At 41.0% G+C, this 10326-nt stretch overlaps 1 protein-coding gene across 2 annotated transcripts in view; it reads right to left on the bottom strand.

Moving 5' to 3' along the window:
* Nucleotides 1–3690: 3690 nt before the first annotated feature.
* Nucleotides 3691–10326, bottom strand: part of phf12b (PHD finger protein 12b) — a 57141-nt gene continuing 50505 nt past the window's right edge. The window contains exons 13-15 of one of the 2 annotated variants that reach the window (XM_062059846.1): nt 7767–7849; nt 7550–7688; nt 3691–4582 (exon numbers count right to left, since the gene is read on the bottom strand). In XM_062059846.1, the coding sequence (XP_061915830.1) occupies nt 4254–4582; nt 7550–7688; nt 7767–7849 (551 nt within the window). In that variant the 3' untranslated portion in view covers nt 3691–4253. The remainder of the gene's footprint in view (nt 4583–7549; nt 7689–7766; nt 7850–10326) is intronic. The other variant, XM_062059845.1, reaches the window with a different exon arrangement.

The following is a 10326-nucleotide window of genomic DNA, read 5'->3' as shown; positions in this document are numbered from 1 at the left end:
GTATGTGCTCCAATCACTACATCACAACAAGTATGTGCTCCAATCACTACATCACAACAACAACAAGTATGTGCTCCAATCACTACATCACAACAAGTATGTGCTCCAATCACTACATCACAACAACAACAAGTATGTGCTCCAATCACTACATCACAACAAGTATGTGCTCCAATCACTACATCACAACAAGTATGTGCTCCAATCACTACATCACAACAAGTATGTGCTCCATTCACTACATCACAACAAGTATGTGCTCCAATCACTACAAGTATGTGCTCCAATCACTACATCACAACAAGTATGTGCTCCAATCACTACATCACAACAAGTATGTGCTCCAATCACTACATCACAACAAAATAAGAAATGATTGTAAACTCAAGACAGTCATGACATGATGTTCTTTACCAGTGTATGTACACTTTTGACCACCACTGTCACATGAAGGACCTGCAAACTAGACCAACATTGAAATGAGCATCATGTTGTAATGACACCTGTGTCATGTTGTAATGACACCTGTGTCATGTTGTAACGACACCTGTGTCATGTTGTAATGACACCTGTGTCATGTTGTAACGACACCTGTGTCATGTTGTAATGACACCTGTGTCATGTTGTAATGACACCTGTGTCATGTTGTAATGACACCTGTGTCATGTTGTAATGACACCTGTGTCATGTTGTAATGACACCTGTGTCATGTTGTAATGACACCTGTGTCATGTTGTAACGACACCTGTGTCATGTTGTAACGACCCCTGTGTCATGTTGTAACGACACCTGTGTCATGTTGTAATGACACCTGTGTCATGTTGTAATGACACCTGTGTCATGCTGTAACGACACCTGTGTCATGTTGTAACGACACCTGTGTCATGTTGTAATGACACCTGTGTCATGTTGTAATGACACCTGTGTCATGTTGTAATGACACCCGTGTCATGTTGTAACGACCCCTGTGTCATGTTGTAATGACACCTGTGTCATGTTGTAATGACACCTGTGTCATGTTGTAATGACACCTGTGTCATGCTGTAACGACACCTGTGTCATGTTGTAACGACACCTGTGTCATGTTGTAATGACACCTGTCATGTTGTAATGACACCTGTGTCATGTTGTAACGACACCTGTGTCATGTTGTAACGACACCTGTGTCATGTTGTAACGACACCTGTATCATGTTGTGATGACACCTGTGTCATGTTGTAATGACACCCGTGTCATGTTGTAATGACACCCGTGTCGCGTTGTAATGACACCTGTGTCATGTTGTGATGACACCTGTGTCATGTTGTAATGACACCCGTGTCGTGTTGTGATGACACCCGTGTCGTGTTGTAATGACACCCGTGTCGTGTTGTAATGACACCCGTGTCGTGTTGTAATGACACCCGTGTCGTGTTGTAATGACACCCGTGTCGTGTTGTAATGACACCCGTGTCATGTTGTAATGACACCCGTGTCATGTTGTAATGACACCCGTGTCATGTTGTAATGACACCCGTGTCATGTTGTAATGACACCCGTGTCATGTTGTAATGACACCCGTGTCATGTTGTAATGACACCCGTGTCATGTTGTGATGACACCCGTGTCATGTCGTGATGACACCTGTGTCATGTCGTGATGACACCTGTGTCATGTCGTGATGACACCTGTGTCATGTCGTGATGACACCTGTGTCATGTCGTAATGACACCTGTCATGTCGTAATGACACCTGTCATGTTGTAATGACACCTGTGTCATGTTGTAATGACACCCGTGTCATGTTGTAATGACACCCGTGTCATGTTGTAATGACACCTGTGTCATGTTGTAATGACACCTGTATCATGTTGTAACGACACCTGTGTCATGTTGTAATGACACCTGTGTCATGTCATGTCGTAATGACACCTGTGTCATGTCATGTTGTAATGACACCTGTCATGTTGTAATGACACCTGTGTCATGTTGTGATGACACCTGTATCATGTTGTAATGACACCTGTGTCATGTTGTAATGACACCTGTATCATGTTGTAATGACACCTGTGTCATGTTGTAATGACACCTGTATCATGCTGTAATGACACCTGTGTCATGTTGTAATGACACCTGTGTCATGTTGTAATGACACCTGTGTCATGTTGTAATGACACCTGTGTCATGTTGTAATGACACCCGTGTCGTGTCATGTCGTAATGACACCTGTCATGTTGTAATGACACCTGTGTCATGTTGTGATGACACCTGTGTCATGTTGTAATGACACCTGTGTCATGTTGTAATGACACCTGTATCATGTTGTAATGACACCTGTGTCATGTTGTAATGACACCTGTATCATGTTGTAATGACACCTGTGTCATGTTGTAATGACACCCGTGTCGTGTCATGTCGTAATGACACCTGTCATGTTGTAATGACACCTGTGTCATGTTGTGATGACACCTGTGTCATGTTGTAATGACACCTGTGTCATGTTGTAATGACACCTGTGTCATGTTGTGATGACACCTGTGTCATGTTGTAATGACACCTGTGTCATGTTGTAATGACACCTGTATCATGTTGTAATGACACCTGTGTCATGTGGCACTTAGCACAAGTCTGTTAATCATCTGGAACAAACTCTAGATGTTGATGCATGTTAATAATGAAGCACAACTGCTAAAATTGGGAATTCATCAACAGCCAAATGAGCTCCATGACAAACTATTGCACAGTCAGATGTTGAAATAAATGTATAAAATACTGAACAAAATATAAACACAACACATTTCAATTTTTGCTCCCATTTTTCATGAGTTGAACTTGAAGATCTGAAACTTCTACTATATACCTATTCATCTCAAATATTGTTCACAAATCTGTGTTAGTGAGCATTTCTTCTTTGCCAAGATCATCCATCCCACCTCAGAGGTGTGGCATTTCAAGATGCTGCGTGATAATTGCACAGGTGTGCCTTAGGCCATCCAATGTGAGCATTTGTCCACTCCAGTGGGTTACCACGACAACGATGAACAGCAGTCAGGTTAAGACCCCATTCAGAATACAGATTCACTTCCCTGAGACGGTTTCTCAAAGTTTGTGCAGACATATTTGGTTATGCAAACCAATTGTTGCATGATCATTGAGGTGCACCTGCTGGATGTACTGACACATTCTCTCAAACGCCTTGGGAGACGGCTTTATGGTAGAGAAATGAACATTCAATTCATGGGCAACATCTGTGGTGGACATTCCTGCAGTCAGCATGCCATAACTTGTGGCATAAAACTGCACATTTCACATTGGCCTTTTATTGTGGCAATAATCATGATATGCCACACCTGGGAGGTGGGATGGATTATCTTGGCAGAGAAGAAATGCTCACTAACACAGATTTGTGAACAATGAGAGGCGCAGGTGTTTTGTGTAGATAGTAAAAGTCATCTGCACTTCCTGATAAAAAGCAGTTCTGTCTGCCACATGTTTTTAGTCTTAAAGTGACACACACATCAAGCAAGCTTCAGTCTGGTCTGAGCCCTCACTAGTGGTGGACTACAGCGTGGTGACGTCGTTGCCTGCTCCATTTTGGGTTCACACTTGACCAGACAAACTGTACTAGGACTAGTTTAGTGTCAATGGTGATGCACCTTCAACCACTTTCTGATCTGCAAAGGAATGTTGAAAAGAGGGCGATGTAGTCTTAGAAAAGTTTTCTGTATTTCCAGAAGAGGTACAGACAAATACAAGATGCTAAAACATAGGCTATTTAAAGATGAAGCTACAGCGGCATGGGACAGACTTAACAAGTTTTATCACAAAATATCTGGTACTCTACACAGTATCACAAAGTCCATGGCCCCCCCCCGCCGCCCCATGACAAATCTACACAAAATGCAATAGTTCTCCAATTGAGAGGAATTGTACACATTTACAGAATATATACATCGTTTATGAGCATCATGTACAGTATGTTATACAAATAGAGCTACCGGTGGTGCAAAAGCAGCAAAAATAAAAATGCATACAAGTCAAAAGTACAATATTTGTGTTAAACGGACAAGAATACGTATTATAACCATGAACACAGGCTATTAGCGTCCAAATATTTGCTCAAAGTGAACAGACAGCTGATGTCAGTCATTTCAAAATAAGAGATTGTCATTAATACTTCATGCAAAGATATAAACCATAGTAGATATTAACAATGACCTGTGACAAACTAAACGTGCGAGCCAAGTGTATTTCTTTCCCTTCATGACATTTCAGTTACGGTGCAGCGCTGGAGAGGAGTGTCACCATCTCCTGCTGACTGGAGGCAGGTGGTGGCATAGTGCTAGCTGCTTCCTCTTTGGGCTGCTTACTAGCAAACTCTGTGATGCTGAAGACAAACTGCAGGCAGCCTAGTTTGATGTAGCTGCCATGGTGGAGCATGGCTGTGCCCTCCCAGCCGGCTCCACTGCTGCCAATCAGGCTGGAGCTGCTGGCCTTGCAGCTGCACCATTGATCCACACCACCCTGTGGGTGGCTGCTCATCACCCCGCCAGCTGGGAGGACAGACCTGGGAGCCTGGACATCCACCTTTTTTCTGCTACGACCTGCACACAATACAGCAAAGTCTTAGTAGTAATGAACAGTTCCAACATCTTGCTCATCCAACACGTGTCCTGTGTGGCATTGAGGAATAGAGTGGCCAAACAATGAATACATGAGGACTGCAGCGTGGGGCCAAAGATGTCATGATCTGTTATCCAACACTTGTCCTGTGTGGCATTGAGGAATAAAGTGGCCAAACAATGAATACATGAGGACTGCAGCGTGGGGCCAAAGATGTCATGATCTGTTATCCAACACTTGTCCTGTGTGGCATTGAGGAATAGAGTGGCCAAACAATGAATACATGAGGACTGCAGCGTGGGGCCAAAGATGTCATGATCTGTTATCCAACACTTGTCCTGTGTGGCATTGAGGAATAGACTGGCCAACAATGAATACATGAGGACTGCAGCGTGGGGCCAAAGATGTCATGATCTGTTATCCAACACTTGTCCTGTGTGGCATTGAGGAATAGACTGGCCAAACAATGAATACATGAGGACTGCAGCGTGGGGCCAAAGATGTCATGATATGTTGGGAAGGAGCCACCAGGATGCAGAGAAAAAGTGTCTTTAAGCATTCAAAGAGTAAATCTAAAGATAGAAATAAAGAATTGCCTGGATTTATTACTAAAACTTGGTGTATGCTCAAACCATATTAAAAGTGTTTCTTTTGTAAGGTGGAATTGAGGTCTTTGGGAAAGGTTGCTGTCCACCTAAACAGCTGCATAGTAGTACAGGAAATCTATTCTTTCTTTGGTGAGGGCAGCCCTGGCCACCTTTTCCACTTCCACTGCAGAAACATGGAGGCTGCAAGACATAATCCCTCCAGCTCGGGTCCTCAACCCTTTAATGTCGGCAATGTTTTCAAAAAAGGGCCTTCCAGGTGTGGCAGATGAATACAGCAAAAATACAATTCACCATAACGCTTGGCAGTTTTCTCTTTGGAGAGCTTGGCTGCAATGTTCACCAACTTGTGACCTTAATCTGATGTGTGACATGTATTGATACAGAATACAACTACTTCTATTTATATTCTAAAAGTCAAGTATTCATATTTTGTTAGGGGTGTAACGGTACGTGTATTTGAATTGAGCCGTTTCGGTACGGGGGGTTCGGTTCGGAGGTGCACCGAACGAGTTTTCACACGGACATATTAAGCTAAACTAAAGTCTTAACTAGCTGCTCTGCTTCCTTCTGCCTGTCTGTCAGTCCTCTACACAGCACCCAGCACTGTGCCATCCACACAACCATCTGATTGGTTACACACAGAGCGGTAACAGCCAATCAGCAGTGCGTATTCAGAGCCCAATGTTACAAAGTTGTCTTGCAGAAGATGCAATGTTCTTCATAACAGTGTTTTCACATGACGTAACCAATCAGGACATAAGCCATGTGGAGGAAAACATAACAATATGTCATCTTTAAAAGAAACTATTTCCACCTCTGCTAAAGCTAAAGTTAAACTTTTGCAGTGATCTCGGCTGTCAGAATACAGCAAACAGAGAAAACTGTCTACAGTACTACACCTTACAAAACAATGAGCGTAGACACAGCTATTGTCTAAAGACATAAATCCCATAGTTACATCATTATCTCCAAAAATACAAAGGATTACACAATTGACTTTGGTGTATTACTGTTTTGATTGTCCACGACACATATGCATGTGTGTAGCTACATGCTTACTGAAGAAATTACGTCTTTTAATGAATAGTAAACAAAAAGAAGTAGCTTAATATAGTTGTTTGCTTTGTCGATGCCACGTAGGCGTAGGCCTATGTATGTAGCTACATGACTATTTAAGAAATGTATAGTTTTTTATGAATGTAACTTCTCTCCCTTAATAGGCTATCTATTAGGGTGAATACCATTAGTAGCAATGTTAGCATAAGTCATCATACCATTAGTAGCAATGTTAGCATAAGCCATCTTTTATTTTTCCTGTAACATTTCAATGTGTAGTCTGTGATGGCTGCTTTTTCTGCATTGACCGCAAGCATTTGGCAGCAACAAGCACATTGCAATATTTTCCTTCTGAAACCTGAATTTGTTGAATGTAGCCTTGGGTAAAGCCCTCTCTTCAGTGATGCAGGTTGCGCTGCGGGTGATGTGATATCTGTGTGTGTGTGTGTGTGTGTGAAGGGAACAGCGGAGTGCCGAGAGAGATGGCTAAAAGAAAAACGACGACAGGGGAAAGAAAGCAAATGGCCCAGAGAAGCTCTCAAAGGTTTTGGGATTATTTAAAAGTGAAAAAGACAAATGTTGTGAAATGTTTACACTGTCAATCAGAGCTGGAATTTCACAATAGCACATTACAATAAAATCATCCTGTCTAAGAGCAGCAGACAAGCAGAAATAAGGTAAAGATCTATTTTGGCAGCTAACACCATCTCATATGTTTGACTGGCAAAATAATAGTTTATTTCAACACATAGGGGCATGTGAGGACATCTACAGTTTGGATGTAAATACTGACTTGTTAGTCCAAAAATCCAACATCACTCTTCCAATAATACCTTTTCAAATGTGTTACATTGTCACTCAACTTAAACATACTTTGTCAGAAAGTATTTTTTTTTAGTTTGGTTCTGTACGTGTTTTTTATTATACATATACCTGTAAGTAATATATGCAATATCAATGTTATGTGCATTTATTACAAAAAAGAAAGGCCATGGGAAAAATCCTCGTTTATTTCAACTGTGTTACTTAAAAGACGTAATGAAGCTACAAGGTGTGTTTTACTTGATTAATCAATGTAATTATTCCATAGATTACTCCATTGTTAAAATAATAGATGTCTGCATGTAGCCCTAAAACAGATATGTTTAATTTAACTTTAGTGACGGAACAGGAGTTTCTAACAGCCTCCACACAATGCACCGTACTTACTAGTGCACCATCATTCTTATTCATGTTACAGTCCACCAGAAAAAAGCATTTAGTGATATTATTATATGTACTTACTGATGATGCCTTGGACCTTAGTTACCAGGCCACTGGGTGGAGATGGTGAGGTTTTTTCAGAGAAGTCACAAGAGTAGAGAACGTTGTCGACTGTGGACCCATGCTCGCTGTAGTTTAGCAGCTCATAATGTTTGGTGTTCTACGAACAGGCCAGTCAAGGCACATTTATTAACCAATACATAAAGAACAATCATTTCATTGCTTACCACAACCTTACCTCATCAAAGAATATACAAGCATGTTTCCCCGATATGTAGTTGCAATGACCATAGTTTGGAAGGCACACGTCCATATCAGCACCTTAAAAAGAGGTGAAACGCTTTTGCATTAGCAACTATGCCAAATAGTCAACAATGTCACTTTGTATTAAAAGTAAATACAAGAGCACACAAAAAGCTGGATGACCCCATGAGCTGCTTTTCTAAAAATTGTCCAAAAATTTTTAGTTCCTGTTTTTGGTGTTTTATTTAGTTTTGCCTTTAAATAACAACCAGCTGTCAATAACATTTCAGTATTTTCTCATCAGACAAATTGTGCTGCAGAATCAACATGATTGATTGGGCTGCAGTAATGTAAACACACATTTAAGAAATACCTTGTAATACTACACAATTTATATATTTTGTAAGAATATTCAATGTGTACTTGGTATTCTTTGTTTTACTGTACAATACAAACACGCTTAGGATATAAATTAGTCATGTGATGTGATCGTCTGCCAGATACACACAACAGAATATTTGAAAATAGGATTTTCTTAAATGTCTTCATCAAATCTCAACCTGGATCCTCAGCTGGCTCTCTTGGCATGCAGGTATGCTGCTGCAGAGGTTGATTGGCAGGTTGGAGACAGCTACTCATTTTTCTAAGATTTATTTCCATAGTTTTATTTCAACCCAAAAAACCTAAGTACGATTTTTTTGTCAGAACAAAAAGACAATGTTAGTATCCACAATTTGCATTTTGTTTTAAAAACAAAACAATAAAAGTTTTCATCGTCATCTTGGAAAATAGTATGTTTTCTGCCTCTTATTGGTATGTATCCCTTATTATACATCACATCTACATTTTGAGATCTAACTCATTTCCCTAACTTGTTTGTCACCTTTATTTTTTTAACTATTGATTGAAGACAAAAGCTGAGATGAAGAACGCAAACCTCTGTATCTTTACTATTTATTCACTATTTTAAGTTGTTAGAAACTTTTTTCATCTTAATTGACATATGATCAGTTGAAGGCCTACTGAAATGACATTTTTTTATTCAAACGGGGATAGCAGATCCATTCTATGTGTCATACTTGATCATTTCGCGATATTGCCATATTTTTGCTGAAAGGATTTAGTAGAGAACATCAACGATAAAGTTCGCAACTTTTGGTCGCTGATAAAAAAAGCCTTGCCTGTACCGGAAGTAGCGTGACGTCACAGGTTGAAAGGCTCCTCACATTTCCCCATTAAACAATGTGGAAATGTGAGGAGCCTTTCAACACCAGTAGCGAGAGCGATTTGGACCGAGAAAGCGACGATTACCCCATTAATTTGAGCGACGATGAAAGATTTGTGGATGAGTAACGTGAGAGTGAAGGACTAGAGTGCAGTGCAGGACGTATCTTCTTTCGCTCTGACCGTAACTTAGGTACAAGCTGGCTCATTGGATTCCACACTTTCTCCTTTTTCTATTGTGAATCACGGATTTGTATTTTAAACCACCTGGGATACTATATCCTCTTGAAAATGAGAGTCGAGAACGCGAAATGGACATTCACAGTGACTTTTATCTCCACGACAATACATCGGCGAAGCTCTTTAGCTACGGAGCTAACGTGATAGCATCGTGCTTAAATGCAGATAGAAACAAAAGAAATAAACCCCTGACTGGAAGGATAGACAGAAGATCAACAATACTATTAAACCATGGACATGTAACTACACGGTTAATGCTTTCCAGCCTGGCGAAGCTTAACAATGCTGTTGCTAACGACGCCATTGAAGCTAACTTAGCTACGGGACCTCGACAGAGCTATGCTAAAAACATTAGCTATCCACCTACGTCAGCCAGCCCTCATCTGCTCATCAACACCCGTGCTCACCTGCGTTTCAGCGATCGATGGAGCGACGAAGGACTTCACCCTATCATAGATGCGGTCGGCGGCCCGGAGACAGAGGAAGTCAAGGTGAGGTCGGCAGCTAGCGCGTCTGCTATCCATCTCAAAGTCCTCCTGGTTGTGTTGCTGCAGCCAGCCGCTAATACACCGATCCCACCTACAGCTTTCTTCTTTGCAGTCTTCATTGTTCAATAAACAAATTGCAAAAGATTCACCAACACGGATGTCCAGAATACTGTGGAATTATGTGGTGAAAACAGAGCTTTTTGTATTGGATCCAATGGTGTCCGAATACTTCCGTTCACTCCGTGACGTCACGCGCATACGTCATCATACTGAGATGTTTTCAACCGGAAGCTTCGCAGGAAATTTAAAATGTCACTTCATAAGTTAACTCGGCCGTATCGGCATGTGTTGCAATGTTAAGATTTCATCATTGATATATAAACTATCAGACTGCGTGGTCGCCAGTAGTGGCTTTCAGTAGGCCTTTAATTAGTGTAGCAATGTATGCATGTAGCATCATGGACATAAAACATGCCGCAATAATTCTGGCTCAACATTTTTAAACATTTTGCATGGCCAAATTTTAATTCCATTTTACAGGAGTACTGTTAAAGAGATAAGTGATCTTACTTGACTTGATCACAATTGAATTGTGGGATCTTT

This window comes from Entelurus aequoreus, linkage group LG10 (genome assembly GCF_033978785.1).
Source record: "Entelurus aequoreus isolate RoL-2023_Sb linkage group LG10, RoL_Eaeq_v1.1, whole genome shotgun sequence".
NCBI classification, from domain to species: Eukaryota; Metazoa; Chordata; class Actinopteri; order Syngnathiformes; family Syngnathidae; genus Entelurus; species Entelurus aequoreus.
This window is presented reverse-complemented; position numbering and strand designations above follow the sequence as displayed.